This window comes from Sceloporus undulatus, chromosome 6 (genome assembly GCF_019175285.1).
Source record: "Sceloporus undulatus isolate JIND9_A2432 ecotype Alabama chromosome 6, SceUnd_v1.1, whole genome shotgun sequence".
Taxonomy (NCBI): Eukaryota; Metazoa; Chordata; class Lepidosauria; order Squamata; family Phrynosomatidae; genus Sceloporus; species Sceloporus undulatus.
The window spans coordinates 162380457-162399436 of record NC_056527.1 but is presented as its reverse complement, the minus strand read 5'-3'; the positions used below and the strand labels follow the sequence as shown (position 1 = coordinate 162399436).

Here is an 18980-nt window from a genome sequence, read left to right as displayed (position 1 = left end):
TTTGCATTTTTAGCTTTCATTTTGTGATGTCCTATATTGTTCTTGAATATTGTTCATGTTACGCTGCTTTGTCCTTTGCTTTTAGGCCATCTGGTCACCCTGCTGGAGGCTGATGGGTCATGGGAAGATCTCTGGCACAGGCCAATTCTATGCTGCTCAGGAATTAGCTATTGCTACAGAAATGCTATTGCTATTGACCACAGTGTCTTCCAGCTAAGGAAAAGACACTTTGATGTATCCAGTGTGCTTATCTTGTATGCATTTGCGTAGTAATGTCACAGACTGTCCTTCATTTTTTTCATACTCTTTGGGCACCATTGTTTCTTTTTCTTTCCCCTCTTCTGGCTTTGTACCTCTACCATGATCCTGCTAGTGGAGGATAGCTAAATAAATGGGTGTGAGCCCACAAAAGATCATCTGCCGCAACAAAACGGTTTGTTGATAACCCTATGAGCGACCTTGGGCAAGTCACACAATCTCAGCCTCAGGGCAAGGCAATGGCAAAGCTCCTCTGAACAAATCTTGCCAAGAAAACCTCATGTTAGGGATGCCTTAGGATCGCCATAAGTTGGAAATGACTTCAAGGCACACAACGCACAACACAACCAGGGACGTAGCCAGGATTTTGGGAAGGGGGGGTTTCCAGACTAAGTGCCACCATTATAATGGGGCTTGGGTGCGGCGGCACGGCAGCACACACCATTCATTTTATCTAACGGAAGGGGGGGTCCGGACCCCAAGAACCCCTCCCCCCTTGGCTACGTCCCTGACACAACACAACACGATACACACTTTAATATGCCACAAAGCTCTGGTGAGAGTGAAAGTTGCGGGGGGGGGGGGGGGGGAGAGAGAGAGAGAAAATATGAATGGATCCTTATGTCTGCCTCCATATTTGGACTTTTTCCCCTTAAAATTGTAGGTATGCAGAGTGTTTACATATCAGAGACAGAGATCATGGAGTTTATAAAGGCCAGGGAAGGGGAAAGTATGTCTCACTGAATGCTGCAGCATGGCAGCTTCCATCAGCTCTAGCCAACATAGCCATTAATGAGGGATGATAGGAGCTGTAGTCCTGTAACCACTAGAAAGCCACAGGTTTATGCTCTAATCCTATACAAATATTTCTGAGAGGAACACAGCAAGATAGACTTATAAGTACCGCAGACCCACAAAGGATTGCACTGTTACTCTTCTCAGGAAAATAAAGGCTGGTGTTCCATCACTTTTGTCAAGTGTGTGCGTGTTTGCCTGTACATCCATGACAGAAAGAGGAAAGGGGGTTACATTAAGAGATTTCAAAGGCAGTTCAGTTCAGTTCTGTCGGCATCGCTATTGATCACTCGTGTTGTTTGTTTCTTATAAAAAGACTTCTTGGAATGATTTGAAAAAAATATTCAAACTCCAATCCAGATCCTGTAAAAAGAGGGCAGTGGAGGCGGGGGGAGGCATGGTGAAGGTTAATTCCATCTTCTATGCACACTCCACCCCAATATCTATGTCATTTATTTGCATACTCAAAATCTTTCAGTTGTACTTCACTTTGGAAATCTGGCAGGATTCAAAAGCAGATAAAAAGTGACCTAAATAATATACTAGGTGCTGAACTGGAGAAAAAAACTAATGTCTGTTCCCCATCCAAAAGTTCACTTTCTGCAAACAAAGGAGTTTATCAGACAAGGGAAATTGGAAGTATAATCCAATGACAATCAGAAAGCAATCATAGGGTTTAATGTTATTGTGTGATAGCGTACTAAACATAAATTCGGGCAATGGGAAGTCAGTCCGAGCGCAGTCATGGAGTTTCACATTATTGCGCGATAGACTAGAACATGCAACTTTGAGCAATGGCATGCTGTTTTTGGGCAATGGGGAGCCATTTTGAACGCAATTCGCATTCACATAAATTCTCTGAACTAGCAAATTCACGTGAATGCGTTCTGGCCCCACTTTCTTTTCATTTGAAATTAAGAGAAATTTCTCACATGTGATAAACTCCGGAGTGTGTTCCACTGTCAAATAGCTCTTACTGTCAGGAAGTTCTTCCTGCTGGAACCTCTTTTCCTGTAGTTTGAATCCATTGCTCACCTTGACCACACTCTGGTGTTTCTTGGCTACTTAAACTGGGGTTTTCATCTGTGAAAGGTTAGAGGATATGTAAGTAGCCTGAACTGCTGCCACAAGCTACTGTTTCAGGTGTGCTATTGCATATTGTCCCATAGCAATTGTTGAAGACACTACCATCCAGTTAGTGTTTTTTAAAAAAAACAAGGGATGAAAAGAGCAACATATTCTTTGCTGCAGGCTGGCCTTGCCACCTGCCCACCTCCAGCTTGTAGAAACTATGTCAACTAAGAGTTACAAATATTTTGCTTCAGTATTGCACAGAGAACAGCAAAGAGAGCAAATGGCACGTAGCAGGATTTGTCCTGCTTGTAAATATCTTCTCTAGTGTATCCCCTCGGTCCTTCTGTCCAACGCACTAGTATTCTCCCAACTTTCCCACGCTCTCCTGCCAATTTATAGGCTTGGACATTGCAAACTAGCCAATCTGCTTTCCATGCAGAAACATTACCCTCAGGGAGACTATGGTAGGACCCTAGCCTTCCCAGGGACATTCCAGGCTCTTTCCACACATTTTCAGCCTCCATTATGTCATTCACCTATTTATTTGCAGAGACATAAGAAAATGTAGAAGAGATAAAGTTGTCAGGATTATCCTATGAACCAAAATTACTGTGATCGGTTTCAATCGTGATGAAGCGAGACAAATGCAAAAAACCCGCTCTTTCCTGACACTAGTTCTTTAGCAGTTCTTTTGAAAAGAATTGATCCTGAAGTGTGTTCAACAAGTAGGAATGACGGATCTGAATCGCATCATTCTGGAGGGTAAGGACTAATGCATCCCTCCTCAATTTTTGGCAGATCCACCATTCTCCTCTCTCCCCCAGCGCTGCCTTTGTGCTTGTGATGTGATCTATGATGTGATCTATGAGAAGATTTGATTCATTGATTTTGCAACTACTTGCAATCAGTGAGGCAAAACCAATGAACTGAATCTCGTGTGTGTGTGTGTGTGTGTATGTGTGTGTAAAGTTTCCAAGCTGGGCTGCCTGGGCTACTGTTTACATCACTGATGATGCACAGATGATTGACATGCATTTTGAAGTGGTGCAAACTTGTACGGATGACAATTGTGCCAAAAAAGTTCACAAGGGGATAATGGAAAGATTTGCTTTCATTGTGGGAACGACGGACTTTTTGGAATCGATTCACCAACACAGAGCAAAGGCAAATTGCAGACTGGTTTAAATATAAGCAGGACCGAGCCCCTAAAGTCATTGGAATTAAATTGGTTGGACCCTCACAGGGGTGATAGGAGCTGTGGTCCAACGTCTCTGGAGGGCACTAGATTGAAGAGAGATTTCTTAAGGAGTTTAACAAAGCTTGGACAAGCCATTGATTAAACAGTTTTGTTGTTCACTGGAAAGGAAAGGAATGGCCTTACTGTTCCTTTCTTAGCTACCATGTGGGAAGCAGAGAGTGTCCTTTCCACTGAACCAATAGCCTCACTCACCTTGCTATATTTTCTCCACACACACCCCAATCATTTCTCCTGTTATCAGGTTTCAACATCAGAACGTTTTAGGCAGGGGTCCAACTGGCTCCATGGTCCAATGGCTCTGAGCCTCTTACCTTTCACCTGTTTCACTGGGAAGATCCAGTTTGGCTGCTAAAAAACCCAAGCCTGAATCCCTTTTCAGGTTGTTGTTGTGTGCCTCCAAGTCATATTTTACTTATTACAACCCTAAGGCAAACCTATTCTAGGTTTTCTTGGCAAGTTTACTGCAGTTTGGCACAATCAGTCCTGATTAATCCTCTGCCTGGGTTTTTCTACTTCCATTTACAATATCTCAGTTGCTTTCTCCTCCTATCCCTTTCCCACTTTTCCTCAGCTTATTCTTATTGCTGCAAACTGAGTTCAAAATGTGGAAGTACTGTAGTTTGCACTCAGCTCAGCAAAAGTTTGAAAGGAGCTACAAGAGGCTACACAATCCCTTTGCACTCTGATTTTTTCAGACTAACACAACCATGTCTTTGAATACAGATTTCTGTACAGCTCTAGTAGGTAACTTTTCTGCTCTACCTAGGCTTGGACTAGAAGTCCTTTTGGTCCTTTTCCATTTTGCAATTGCATGATTCTAGGCAATACAGTTAAATATGGTTAGCAGTTGTAATTCGTTTAAGCTGGAGATGTGCGGTTAAACCAGAATTTTCAGGGAAAGGGTGAGTTTGAACCGAGGTTTCAAGGAAGACAGAGAAGGACCAAAATGTCAGTGTACTAAGAAGAACTGCAAGGGAGAATAGGCAAAGCCTGTGAGCAAAGAAGGGCAAGCAAAGAGCAGAGATGGAAGATCACATATAAAAGTGGGGTGAGGGATTTTTGCCTTGACCTACAGGGCATCTTTGTGCGAGATCTTTAGAAGGTCTCTTAGAAGGTGTTTGTAATTTTTTGCTAAAGCAATGCTTATAATTTATGACAACATTTTGAATTTTTCCCATGGTGTAAAAAATCAGAGGAACAAAGGAACCTTTGAAACCGAGGGGCAGCTCAAGCCAGATGTCTCCATTTTGTACAGATAAGGGATGTGAAGGAGGGCCCTTGGCTGCAAAGTGAAACTTCAGAAGAAGAGAATGTTGTTCTTTGGTTTTTTCAATATAATGGTGCATCAGTTCAGACAGCACAAATGTTGCCATTTACATTGCCTTTGGGTAAAGCCAAGCAAGGCTTTTGGAGCATGTTGAGCTTGTACTATCGCATTCTTGCACAGCCAGCAGCCGCCTTTGGCAAAACATATAAATAAAACATAGGGTTTCTTTTCCATTTTGTTCCACCACAGGGGAGAAAATAGATCACCACCAACATCCCCAGGAATGAGATCTTGCATCATGGACTGTGATGCTGATGGAACGGTTTTGCTGGCATAATACGCAACCATGATAGAGAACTGCAATGATGTGCAAGTGGGCATACGCAAGATGGCCCTTTGCATAAAGGGGACTCCCACTGCTGGAGACACCATAAATAGTGGGGACATTTTTCCAGTAAGGCATAGGGACCCCATAATTTCCTACTGCCCTCCTTTCTAGATTGCCAGTCCCTGTAGCTCTATGGGGAGCACTAAACCCCTCTCTGTGTGTTGTCATTGTGCAAAGACAGCCTATCTCTCAAAAAGCCATATTGTTCTCATTGCAACCATTGCCCAAAGTCCATGCTGCTCATCCTACTTGTGTAACGGTACTGATGGCACAGTGACAATAATGCTCTCCTCCAGGAAATATGATTGTTGCACAATGCCACAGGTCTATACTACACAATCATAAACTAGTTTACAGTGTCATAAATTCCCAAGACACTGCCTCAGTTATAAAAGGATGTGTGGGGATCTTGTAGCACCTTTGATACTATGTAGAAGTTTTCATGGACATAAGCTTTTGTGGACTTGGTCTACTTTGTCAGATGTATCTTCTTCCATATAGTTAGTCTCAAAGGTGCTACAAGATCCCCTTGCATACTGATATAGAATCACAGAGTTGGAAGAGACCTCAAGGGCCATCCAGTCCAACCCCTGCCATGCAGGAACTCACAATCAAAGCATCCCCGACAGATGGTCATCCAGCCTCTGTTTAAAGACCTCCCTGGAAGGAGACTCTTCCAGACTACACAGTTGTGTCTCTGTTATAGAAAGGTTTACCTCTAAGACAACCCCAAAATAGAGCAGGACTGGTTCTGTCATTAGATACAATGAAGGAGCTGCCTCAGGTGGCAGATGTAGGGCATGAGGAATTATACCAAGATGCTTGCTAGGCATATCCCAGACCAGCCAAGAATAGATGAACATGATTTTTATGCTCCTCTCAGGACCGGCCTTACCTTGTGAAGCTGTATGCTCTTACCCTCTACTCCCTAAGTGAAGCTGTTGTACTAAAGTGTGATGGAAGACATGGTCAACACTAAAGTAAGATTTAACTGCTCTGTTTCTGTATATGGAACAGAAGAGTATATTTTCCTTTGCCGCAGGCAGCAAAATGTCCTTTGCCAATACTATTTGAGAACATTTTATAGTGACAGATCACTATTAGATGTTCAGATTTCCCCAGAAACTGGCTGACCTAAATGCACATTTGTTTTAAATTCCTTGACAATCACTGCAAACCCAAGAAGTAACTGGCAGCAAATGTTATTGCTGACTAAGGAACCAAAGAACAATACCAGAACTAGAAAGCTTTAGTCTCTTGCCTCAAGCAGAACAAGCCAGTTACATCAGACTCAGCCTTGAGGCTGTGCAGTTATCAGCTGTTAACCTGACAGTGTCAAGCGATAGGTTTAATGGATTCTTTCTTTCCTTCTAAAGTCAGTTAGAAAACGCCACTGGGCATCGTTTGTTGCTTTCTGTTCCCTGACCACTGCTGATAAGGCAGATTCTGACTGCACCTTCCTATGCATTTGTCTCAGGACACCTGGACAGGTATACTCTTGAGGCAATTGTAAATGCAGTGTACAGAGCAGCCAGTTGACAACTATCTTTCATTTAAGTAGCCCTCACCCTAGAAGCCAGCATGGCTTAGTGGCTTGAATGTTAGACTCTGGAGACCAGGTTCTGAATCCCATGGATTTGGGCAAGTCGCTCTCTCTCAGCCTCAGAGCAAATTAAGAGCAGGCCTCCTCTGAACAAATGTGCCAAGGAACCTCTGGGAGAGGTTTGCCTTAGGGTCATCCTAAGTTGGAAACAACTTGAAGCCACACAATGACAAGCCCTTATATCCATAAATGTTGGGTTCTAGTCAGCATTCTGCCTTTAAAATTGAGCAACATGAAAAAGTAATTCATCCATTTTGAATCTCCCACTGTTCAGCTTCATTGGACAACATTGGGTTTCTAACGTTGACTACAAACAGTGAAAAAGAGCAGTCCCTGGTTCCTATCCACCACACTTCAACTAAGAAAGGCACTTTTAGCATTGAAGAGATGGGAAGGAAAAAAAGGTTCTAAGTAAAAGCTGCTTGGAGTCCTATAGCTGAGTTTCTTCTCTGCTGGATTACTTTACAGAGAGTACTCTCTGTTTACATGCAGCTACCAAATGGGTCCAAAAAGGAGCTGCAGACATTGGTTTCAGAAATGATCCTACCCTGGCAATAACAGGCAGCCAAGTTATGTTTAGCTGGAAATACATGAACCCATTATTCCAGTCACTTCCTAGATCAACCTTCTCAAAAGCCCCTTTGGACTACAAACCAGCCTAGTCAAGCAGAATGGCAAATGGAAGGAGATAGTGGGAGTTGCGTAGGCTGTTTGAACATCACGACAAACATCATTCCCCGTGAACATGGAGAAGGCTGTGAAATATAGTTGAAGTCTGGAATCTCCTCCCTAAGATACGGAGGCAGTTACAAACGTAGATAATTCCAGCAATTCCTGTGAAAATAGCCGTTTTTCCATATCGGCATAAAAACTATGTACATGAATTGTTAACCTCCAAAAAGAGGGCATTTAGTCAGGGTGAAAGGTTTGTTTATGTCTTTTATATTCTAAGGCAGCCTTCTTCAAGCTAGTACTCTCTAGATGTGTTTGGCAATAGTTACCATCATCTCCAGTTAGCACAACCCTTGGATGGAAATGATGGCAGTTGTAAGTCCCAGCAACATCTGATGGACAGCATCGGAAACAGCTCAGCATTTCTAATTTCCTAAATGATTGTCAGAATATTTACTGATGACATTTGTTTTAAATATTAGCTTACTCCCAAAGAGTTTAGCAAAGGACACATGATGCTCCTGCCCACATTTGGTGCTCACAGCAACACTGTGACATAATAACAGGCTAAGAAACAGCAACCGGTCCATGGCCTCCCAACAAACACTTCATTGCAAACTGGAAATTTGAATTTAACACTCTACATTGTGTATTTAACAATGTAACATTTTAGCTAATACACTGCTTATGTGTGTACTTGAAGAGATTTGGCATATGATGACGGATGTTTAATGTTATTTCTACCTCCCATTTTAATTCTGTTTTACTTCCCATGGTAACTATTTTACACATGACTGTTCGATTGTGTAAACACTTTTATTCTTACCTGTTTATTTCTATATCTTTCAGTACATATTGTATATTTTTAGATTTGTATAGTCTGCATATAAGCTGTGCATGTTTAGGCTATATATATATATATATATATATATATACATACACACACACACACACACACACAAACACATGATACATATATATTTATACATATATATTGTGGTTTATTGCACTTAGTGCACTATATTAACATTTTACATATATGTGTGTGGCATTGCTTGTATTACTATGTTTTGAGTATTTTGAAACGGCCCTTGGGCTATTCAATAAACTAGTTTGTTTTGTTTGTATACTTAAAATATAGATTATTTCAGATGCATTACATCCCAGAGACTTTCCTGTTCAGTCAGTTTGCCTTTAAGGAGCCTCTGGAGGACACTGCTGGACACTGCTGTTCTATGTTTGTTTCCATAAATGGGCGAACAGTGCCATCTAGTGGTAAGAAAAGAAATGTTTTAGGCAATGGGCTTGAAGTGGAAAGATACTTCCCCCTAAACTACAAATCCCAGAATTCAACAGGAGGCTCCAAGGAGCCCACTGATGCCGCTCTAGGCCTTGGCAACTCTATGGTTGTGATTCCTCTTCTCTGGTCTTCATTGTTATTATAATATTATTATTATCTCTATGAGTCTTCATTTCATTATTATTATTATTATTCACTTTATTATTTATTATTACTATCATTTTTTATGCCGCCTTTCTGCCTGAAAGAGAGAGAGAAAGAGAAATCCCAAGAACCATAGAGATGCATGCCAAGGGGCCCAGAGCGGCGCCAGTTGGAGCCTTGGAGGAGCCACCAACTGCGCATGCGTGACACTCGGAGGTCGCGTTCGAACGCTCTGAGAGGGCGGGATTTCGAAGATCTCGCGAGAGCGAGTGGGAAAAGCGTTAGCCAATGGGGAGCGGCGGACCGAGAGGGCGTCGTCCAATGGGAGAGCGAGGCTGTGAGCGCGCCAGCAGTTGGATCATGGAGGAGGAAGGCTGCGCTGGAGGCTAATGGCGGCGAAGGCTCCTTTTCGCCCAGAGGAGGCTTCGAGGGTCCCCTGAGGCTAAGGATGGGTAAGGGCCGGTTCTTCATGGAAGGGATGGGGGCTCAGGGTTCGAATCCTGGGCAAGGCACAGTCTCTCAGCCCCAGAGGAAGGCGAGGCTGGAGGGAAAAAATGGGGGCTCAGGGTTCGAATCCTGGCTCAGTATGGAAACTGTAGGGCTCTCTGGGCAAGTCACACTCTCTCAGCCTCAGAGGGAGGCAAGGGCAAGCCCCCTCTGAGGAAGCCTGTCAGGGAAACCCCATGATGGATGACCTAAGGCAAGTCACACTCTCTCAGCTTCCTTCATGGCCCAGCTCTCACATCTGTACATAGGGATACAATGCCTCTGATATATTATATACGTACACTTTAGGATCTTGTATGGTTCTTTCATGGCTGCCCTTCCAAGTCCTAGTCTTCCTATTCCTTCACAGTTCTGGTTGGTATTTGATCTGAGATATAGGAACTCTTTGACTGTTTCAATTTTCTCAGCATCTAGTAGGCAGTAAGTAGGCAAAGACAAGGTTTCAAAACCATTCGCACAGATGGCTGAGAAGTAATACAGTCCAAGACCAGTTTAACTGCCCTGGCCCATTGCTAGGGAATCCTGGGAACTGTAGTTTGTTGTGGCGCCAGAACGCTCTTAACAGAGAAGGCTCAGTGTCTCACGAGACTACAGTTCCCAGAATCCCCTAGCATTGAGCCAGAGCAGTTAAAGCAGTCTCAAACCGGATTATTTCTGCAGTGTGTTTTGGACCGTAGGGATACCTTTAATGGTTGAATGTACACAAATTTTGCTTCACGCACACAATTGTTACAATGTACCATGTATAAAGGTTCTGTATGTAAGATGTCGATGAAACGTGAAACTTAATCCTATGTTTATTGGGATGCAAGTTCTCATGTTAATTTCCCTCCCACTTTAGGTATGTTCAGGATGCCCTTGGGTCCTTCCTTAAGCTCCTGACAGTCACAGAGTGCGGAGTGGTGTCTATATCTGCCACCATATCTGGGGACTCTTAAATTTAAGCTGTTGAAGTGTGGCTCAGTTGCTGCGGCATCATGACCTGCTCCTACAATGTGGTTTTCCTGTTGGACACTGCCAGCTCTGTGGAGAAGAAGCATCTTCACCTCAGCATCTTGAGGGTCCTGAACTACTTGGGCTGCAAGTGTGGCTTGGCTAGGGTCCGTTGGGGCTTCAAGTTCTTTGATTCCTTAGGTGCCCAGGGCAGAACCTCACGAGTGGGTAGTTTCCATGAGCTTGGATCCCGCAGTTGGGAGGACTTCGAAGAGGAGTTGGACGCCAGGTTTGGAAGCCAGACCTTCAGTCCACACTTGCCTGGTCCGGTGCCTCGAGCCACTCTGACTCAGAATATACTGAAGGAAACGCTGCTTGACTACCAGTGGGACCGGCCTGAAATAGCGTCTCCAGCTAAGCCAGTTCTGAGGAGCCATAAGAGCAAGTTAACTATAACCCTGGACAAGCCTCCAGCAAGCTCCTCTTCTGAGGATTTTGTGAATGCCGTTTTCCTCTTCTCTCCCTGCCCTCATTCTCAGAGGGAGCTGTTGCAGTTTGTTTTTGGAAGCTATGCTCATTTGTCTGATGAACTGCCTCCCTCCCATGATACCACAGAGAAACTCATCCCCAAGGGCATGCAGGAAATGATGGCTAACCAGAAAATCACTCTCTATTGGGTGGATACCACTGAGTCAATGAAGGTAAGAATGTCAGATGTTTAGGCTACTGTCCTTGCTCTGTTGTTACTTAAATTTGTCTTCCTCCTCTCCTCTAATAAATACCTCAGTTGACCTTTTTAGTTTACCCTCACAGTAATAATTCTATGAGGTAAGTTAAGCAGAGGGAGGGAGAGAGAGATGTTTCCATGATCATTTTGTGAGCTTTATAACTCATTTATTATTCAACCTAGACATTGCTTGGGGGAATGGTAAAGTAAGAAGCTTTTCAGTAAATGTCTAAAACACACCAGCTTTATAGCCTGACATACCACAGATAGGAGATAGTTTTGCAAAACAGGTTCTGCTGCAGACCCATCTCTGTTTTATTGCAAATGGTATTCCTTAAGGTCTGGCATGGAAAGAATGGTTCTCACTGAAGAATGGCCTTCACTGATTCGTAGTAGGTTGGTAGGAAAGTGTTATTTGTGGTCCAAAAGTTTGTATATGAATATCAGACCTTGGCTTAACATCAGAGTGGTAGGCAGCTTTGCAAGAGCTTGTATTAGAACATAATGTAATATATATGCAATGAGTTACAGCTTGTAACAGCTTTGCATTCTGCACTATCTTCATCTTCTCCAATCCCAGGGTAACCCCACATGGGATACTTTTACAGTAATCCATCCTAGTGTCCCCTATTTTAAGTAGCCTTCTAGGGCTGCAAAATGTAATGTGTTATACTTGTATCCAGTCCAGATGACAATAACGCTGGATTTGAGTGCTCCTGTTAAAAGGCAGTCCTTGGCACTATGGCTACCTGACCATTCAGGAGGAGCACTGTATCCTGGAGTATTTTCAAACTGCAGGCCTGTTGTTTCATGGAGAGTGTAACATGTTCTTGATCAGCAAACTGTGCCCTTTAAGAGATTTTGGACTTCAGCTCCCAGAAGCCTCAGCCAAGTTGGCCAGTAGTCTGGGATTCTGGGTGAAGTCCAAAAGCCCTTAAAGACCACAGTTTTGAGATCACTGCCTAGATCATATTGTACACCTTCATCCAGACTCATACCTTGCTAGCAGCATTTCCTACCGAAAGCAACACTGAGGAACACGGGAAGTTAATAAGTAGAGATAGTTCTAAGTTTACTGCACATTGCGTAATAGTTATCCTTGTTTAGTCAAATAGTTGTTTTAGGATGTACAGCCCTTACCTTCGTTCTGGGAATGTCTTTGCTTCTTGCTTCTCATATATGAGCAACTTCTTCAGTGTTAATTCTGTTTTATTTCCTAGAAGTCGAGTATCTGTGTTTGTAAATGTTTATTTCTTTCCCACTTTATGTAATAGCACTAGTAGTCCATAAATGTTTTTCTTATCTGTGTAAATATATGTAAGAGATGTAAGTCATTTGTGTGGGAAAAGGAGCCACACAGAGATAAAACCCAAGTTAATAGGTTAATTTGGAAATCATGATAAATCCTGGTGTCTGTTAACCATGATTTGTTGCTCAAACCTTAAATTGCATGGCAGACAACCAAATAGATATTGGCTTGTCTTGACCATTTATGGTTTACTTCTGGATTGTTTTCTCTAGCCCTTTTGTTAGGGTTCCAGGGTGGTCATTTGGGGCAATAATCTAGGAGCAGATGTGTGTTCAGCCCTCAGAGCAAGCTATGGATTATACATATCAAACAGATCTTGGGTTCAGATTGTGTTTTGGAACTGGTTAACAAATCTTGAATAAGCAAAGGTGAATTTGCACATCACAGCAAGTGAGATTTCAACAAACTGAGTGTGATATGCCACCCCCAACTTATAGGTAGTACTTGGTCATATGGATGATCAGACAAGTGGTTTTTTTACCTGAACATTTTTGTGTTGTAAATCCTGGTTCTTTGCATTTTTCTGTTTCTTGTCTATTGTACACTTTATTTTAAACAGTGAAAATTGTTTTAACATGTGCAAAATTTAATAAGAAAAATCAAGACAGTTACTTAATTTTCAGAACATATTATTTCCATTGCTTCCAATATTTTATACTATAGGTTCCCTCGTAGTACAGACGTAATACAGTGTGCTGTTTATGTCATGCATCATCACTGGCCTGAGCTCTCTTATTATTTTTGTTCCAGCTTCTTGAAGCCTCAGATGATATGGGCTATAAGGTCTTGTTTGACTTCGTGCACCTTTTGGGAGGCACCATTTTGCCATCTGAGACTTTTCTTCAGTGTTTAAACCACCACAGAACAGGAACTATATCAGCTGCCCCTGTGGAGCCTAGGACTTCTGAGCCACCTTTGACACCATGGAGCACAATCTTGCCTTTTGATTCCACTTTGAACTGTTTGTTTTCCCTCCCTTCTGCTCTGCAAGCATCTTTCTCTCCGGTGGAAGGAGTGCTGTTCCTCAAGACTGATGGTAATGAAAAGAAATGTGTGGTTAAATCTAGTAAGGAATTCTTCTCCTGTATGCAGTCATGTGGCTGTAAAATGCAGATTTTATTTTGTTAAAATGTTTGTATCTTCAAACTCACACACACACACACACACACACACACACACATATATTGAAAGTGTCCAAAATCCACAAAACAGTGATACCTTTTGTAGGCCAACCAACATGCACAAAATGTATATTGCAAGCTTTTGAAGATCCACTAGCTTTCTTCATCAGGCAAAGGTGTTAAAAGTCATATAGGAGAAATAAAAAAAGACTGTTAAAGTCATGGAGTAATGCCTCTGAAGTGAATCATGAGAATTGGTTAGGCACAAATAGAGACTGTTCAAACAAGTTTGGCACCCCCACCTGGTATCCTTAGTAGTTTGAAGGGCTCTCTGCCTGTTTTTCCCTTGCGTTCCCCTCATTGTTTTTCTTGCCTTACATTCCGAACAACACCTAGAAGATAAATATCAGAATCATTTTAATAATAATAATTAAAAAAATCTAAGCAATGTTTTGGGGAAATGTTGGGAATTTTAAAGAGCAGCTAAACCCTTTGGGCGGGCCAGTATAGTGCAGTGTTTTGAGCTTTGGACTACAACTCTGGACCAGGGTTTGAATTCTTGCTCAGCCATGGAAACCCATTGGATGACCTTGCACAAGTCACTCTCTTAGCCCTAAAGAAAAGTAAAGACACCCCCCAAACAAAAAAACTGTGATAGGGTTGCCTTAGGATCACCATAAGTTAAAAACTATTTGAAGGCAAACAACAGTAAGATTCTTTGGAATGTTGCTATCACAGTCAGATATGCTTAGTAGACACTGCTCAGGGCCCCCACTAAGCATATCTGACTGTGATAGCAGCATTCCAAAGAATCTTACTGTTGTTTGTGAACTTGCTTCCAGAATAAACAAAACCTAAAGTTCTCAACCTAAATGTGAGACTACTAATCTTCTGTCTGAAATATATTACTGCTAGCAACATCCTCCTTTTAAAAAGAATTGGAGGTAGTAATGTCATACCATCTCTTTTAGAGGAACCTGGGATAGTACAAGTGACACATTAATCTTTGTCTTAAGTAGGGTTCTATAGGGAGGGATTCCTGCACAGGAAGATAAGTCTATTTCTTTCCTTTCCAGCCAGGCAAACAAAGTACAATCTATCCATGGTCAGTTAACTGATCTGTGATTGTCTTCTAGTTGACTTGTTTGTTCTTTTTTAAAAGCTTCTCTTAAACTCTAACACTGGTGTTTTACTTTGAATAGGAACAGAAGAGCTGCAAAACTGTGTTGTGACCTTGGAGCCTCTAACAGTGAGCCAGAGGTGCCTCAAAGGTCCAGTCAATATTTCTCTTAAATGCGCTGTGACAGGCTGGAATGCAATGCATCTAGGAAACTTCCGTACAGAGAGCTGGATTCTGCGGAGTTCATCAGGACTTTCCTTTAAGGAGCCATCTTTGTTTCAGCAATTTTTAAAATACACGCTGGTCCAAGGATTACATTTGGTGAGTGTCCCTTTCTGGGGTTTACCAAGAATTAAGAAGCTTCTGGTAGCTATTCATTTCTTTCATTTATAGCCCATCCTCATCAAGAGTTCAGTAGTGCATGCATATGTATTTTTTAAAATGTTAATCACATACAAAAACTACAAATAGTAGCATATAGATAGTAGCTGGAACATTTTCTTGTTCAACACCCTGCAGAAGCTGGAGATGACCATTGCAAGGTATTCTCTGCTGGGACTTACAGGGAAGCATCCGTTTGTGGTGGAAATAATATCATATGTAAATCTAATCTGTTAACCAAAATATATACAGGAGCCTAAGAATTATTTAATCTAGTGATAGTCCATTTATAGGTAATCTGAAGAAATGCTTTACACAAAATGCAAGAAAAAAACAGGCTGCCATTGAGCTCATTGGGACAGTTCTGAAGAAATATGTGAAGAACTAGGCAGATAACTAAAACCAAGAACAACTGCAAAAAGGCATAGCCAGTTGTCAAAGACACAGTAGTACCTGACCTGTCTTTATGTAGAAATGGATAGTTTTGTTGACTATTGCCATAGTACTGTAATTGCTCATACTGTTACTGCTTTGATATTATTGTTGTTACTACTGTCAGTGAATTTAGTGGGCATTTAAGTTGGGGAATATATAGGCTGTTGTCTTACACATCTATAGGAGATATGTCCCATGAGTTCATTTGACCTGGCTTTGTAGTGAACATGTGTGTAGACTCCCGTTTTGTCTCTGAGTGCCTTAATCTCCCTAAACAAATAATGCTACTTCACTGGGGTGGGCTTAGTCTACCTATTTTAACTGCATGTGTTTTGTCTTTGCAAGGTTGCTGAAGTTTCTCCATTTGGAGCCTGTTCTTGCACTGGGATTTTCTCCCCCATCTCTGACTCTACTGCAGTACTTTCTCTTCTCTGTGTTGATCAAGCTTCTGAGGTGGAGAAATTCCTCCCTCAGACAACTGGGGAGGGGAACATCACCAAAGATGATGACTTCAGCCTGCTAGAAATCATAGGCAATGTGCTTAATCAAGGTTGTGATGACATGGAAAGAAATTATATAGGAAGTTCTGGTAAGTTTGTTTGCTCATTTGTTTAAGACTGTGCTTCTCAGATTTGTCCAGGAAATCCATTTTGAAATTCATCCATGTAGGGTTACATGGAGTTTTAAGGTTTAGTGTTTGCATGGGTACTATCTAGGTCTGTTGGACTTCTCTGTTGCCCTGCTTGAGTTAAGAGTGTGACTTAAAATATACCTGATACTCTACTGAAAGTTGCATGAGAGAAGTGGACATGATGGGAGAGAGAGCTGTCAGTGAAGTTTTCTGCCATTTCTTATCTCTAATTTAAAAATCCCTAGAAAGCATTGAAGAAACCCTTGGGTTAACTAATGCTCAACTTTAAATATGCTGATGCCCTGCTACTGCAAAACTAAAGCAGTTATGAGAACCAAACTTAATGCAATGTTTCTAGTGCCTTGATTTGAACCTTTGTTTGCTTGAATGAATAATTTCACTACAGGCACTGTCATATTTGAAAATACGCATTTCTTCTGTACAGTAACATCTACTGAATTCAGTAGGATGTACTTCTTAGCAGACATCCATAAATTTGAGGCAGCTTCCCAAACTATGGTGAAGTTTACAGCCATTGGTAATTACTTAATATTTCCCTTTGTTTTTGTTTTGGCTGTAAAATGTCTAGAAGAAACTTTAATTCCTGAGTGGGTACAGCAGGAGCTGTCCCACACATTGCGCTGGAGTCCTGCAGTCATGGAAGGCTGGTACTCTTTATCAAATCTCTCTGGAGCAAGTTCCCACTTGATGGAATCATTCAGGTACAGTAATTCCCTTTTTCTTCAAGCTCAGAGTCAGTCTAATATTTAGAAAGGGCCAATATAGGATTCAGAATGCTGGAGCTAATAACAATACAGTTGGATAAGATAAGTTCTAATAGCATTTTCTTCAAATAGTCATTCCAATTTAAGTTGACGTAAACATACACGTTTTATTAAGAGGGTTGAAAAATCTTAAGTATCTCCTAAAGCAGGAGAAGGGAATATGATATTTCAGATGTTGTTGCACAGCAGTTGCTATCATTCCTCATTTCTGGCTATGCTGGCTGGAGCTGATGGATTCCGACAGCATCTGGAGAACTACATGTTCGTCATCCCTTAAAGTTGGATGAAGCGAAACAGACAAGGCAAAGGGATCAAAGTACATGGAACAGTTCTTGACAATTATCTTGTTACATTGCCTCGCAGAAGCATTGACCACCATCCCTTTGACATTTCCATATGTTGCTGTGTCACAAAGTTGAATTGCAATTGATTTAATTGATATTGTTGCCACTTGATGTATACCAGATACTCAACACTGTGAAGATACAAAATATTTGTAACTTGGCATAAACATTAAGCAACCAAAACAAACAGGCACTTGAAGATTGAATAAATATTTTCTGGCTGAGTCAATACTTAATTGAAATATCTTTTGCAGCAATTACAGCTGCAAATCTTCTTGTGCAAGTTTCTGTCAGCCTGGTGTATTTGCACATTGCAATTTTTGACCATTCTTCTTGGCAACTTTGTTTCATGTCTGTCAGATCATATGACAACTGTTGGCAAACAGCTAGTTTCAAGTATGAGGTGTGGACTTTAACTGGGCCATTTTTAGACATTTGGATTCTTGTTTGTGAACTCTTTCAGTGCTTCTTTGGTTGTGTGTCTAGAGTAATTTGTCCTGCTGGAAGGTGGTCCAGTCTTCCAGTTTGGTCCTAGGTCCCTTACAATCTGAAAGAGGTTTTCCTCTAGAATGCACCTATCCTCTAGACTCCATCCATTTGCCCTTGATCCTGACCAGTTTCCTTTGGCCTGCCAAGAAAACGCATCCTCTCAATATGCTGTTGTTACCACAATGCTTTATCACGGGGATGGTGTACTCAGGCCAATGAGTGCTGTTCAGCCATCAAGTACCAGTTTTTATTGACTTAATGTTTCTGTCACAGTACAAATATTTTGTACCTTCACAGTGTTGACTTGATTACCTTTGGCAACAAAGCCAGTTAAACCCATTTCAGTTCCATGTTGTTATGCAAGAAACTGGAATAGTCAAAGAGAGGGCTGAGGATATTATTTGTAAATCTCTAGCCTTAAAGGCATGGGGAGAAATTCCTGTTAGCAGCTAGACATGCTAGATGTCTCTTCTATTTTTTCCAATTATTATTCTGATAGGCGTCTTTCTCATACAGGTTGCTACAGGCAGATTCTGCTACAGGGGAAGAGGAGGCTCCTAAACCGGAAGTGGAATTGACACAGTGCTTGTCAGAATTTTACCAGAGGAAAGCCTCTGATCAATCTGCTACCTCACATCAACAGCATCACAGAAAGAGATGTAGGCACACTGATTTTTTTTTCCTCATCCAAGCTGCATGCCAGTTATCTCCTGTACTTTAAAACCCTGCTATCCTTGAAATATATCTGTATCCCATTTACTCATGTTATGCCATTGGTCTGTTGGCTGGTGGCTTTCTGCAATTGGTTCAACTCTTGTTAACACCTGTGTCGAATTGGCACTTTACAGAAAGACAAAGTCAGGAAAACGGAAATTGGTCAACATGTAGGAAGCTGCAATGAAGAAATTTATGTAAAGATATATTTTTTTTAATTGCTGGAATTGGAGTGTCAGCACTTGGGTTTGTAGAAGCATCAGCATATTTGTATGTAATGTAATAATGTTGTCCATCATCCTGTAGCAACACATGTAAACATAAGCTGTATGCCTGGATATGTCGTGTTGTTGTTGTTGTTTTCTTTCTCCCTCTGCAATGGTCAAAGCCCACCCACCCCAAGATTTGCCATCTAGCTTTGTCGCCATGGTCAGGGAAATGAGGGCAAAATTTTTGATGGCAACCTGTTATATTTTTGATTTATGCAGGCAAAGGTCCTCGGACCCCTGTTAGGCAGAAAATGAAGACCATGCCTCGTTCCCTTCAGATGTTGAACGTTGCTAGGCTGAACGTAAAGGCTCAAAAGTTCCATGCAGGAGAGCCTCCAGTCAGTGAAAGGGTTTCCCAAAGGCTGTTGTCAAGACGATTGGATGATAATGTGGAAGCAAGGGGTAAAATAGTGAAGCGCAAGATAGGTATGTGGTTCCTCTGTCTATCAAATACTT

At 41.7% G+C, this 18980-nt stretch overlaps 1 protein-coding gene across 2 annotated transcripts in view; it reads left to right on the top strand.

The window, feature by feature from the left end:
* Positions 1–18980, top strand: part of TICRR (TOPBP1 interacting checkpoint and replication regulator) — a 38184-nt gene that overhangs the window by 2819 nt on the left and 16385 nt on the right. The window contains exons 1-8 of one of the 2 annotated variants that reach the window (XM_042472378.1): positions 8954–9211; positions 10108–10900; positions 12986–13271; positions 14559–14797; positions 15638–15881; positions 16513–16645; positions 18058–18200; positions 18744–18950. In XM_042472378.1, coding sequence (XP_042328312.1) covers positions 10244–10900; positions 12986–13271; positions 14559–14797; positions 15638–15881; positions 16513–16645; positions 18058–18200; positions 18744–18950 — 1909 coding nt within the window. In that variant the 5' untranslated portion in view covers positions 8954–9211; positions 10108–10243. Of the gene's footprint in view, positions 1–8953; positions 9212–10107; positions 10901–12985; positions 13272–14558; positions 14798–15637; positions 15882–16512; positions 16646–18057; positions 18201–18743; positions 18951–18980 lie in introns of those variants that run through there. The other variant, XM_042472380.1, reaches the window with a different exon arrangement.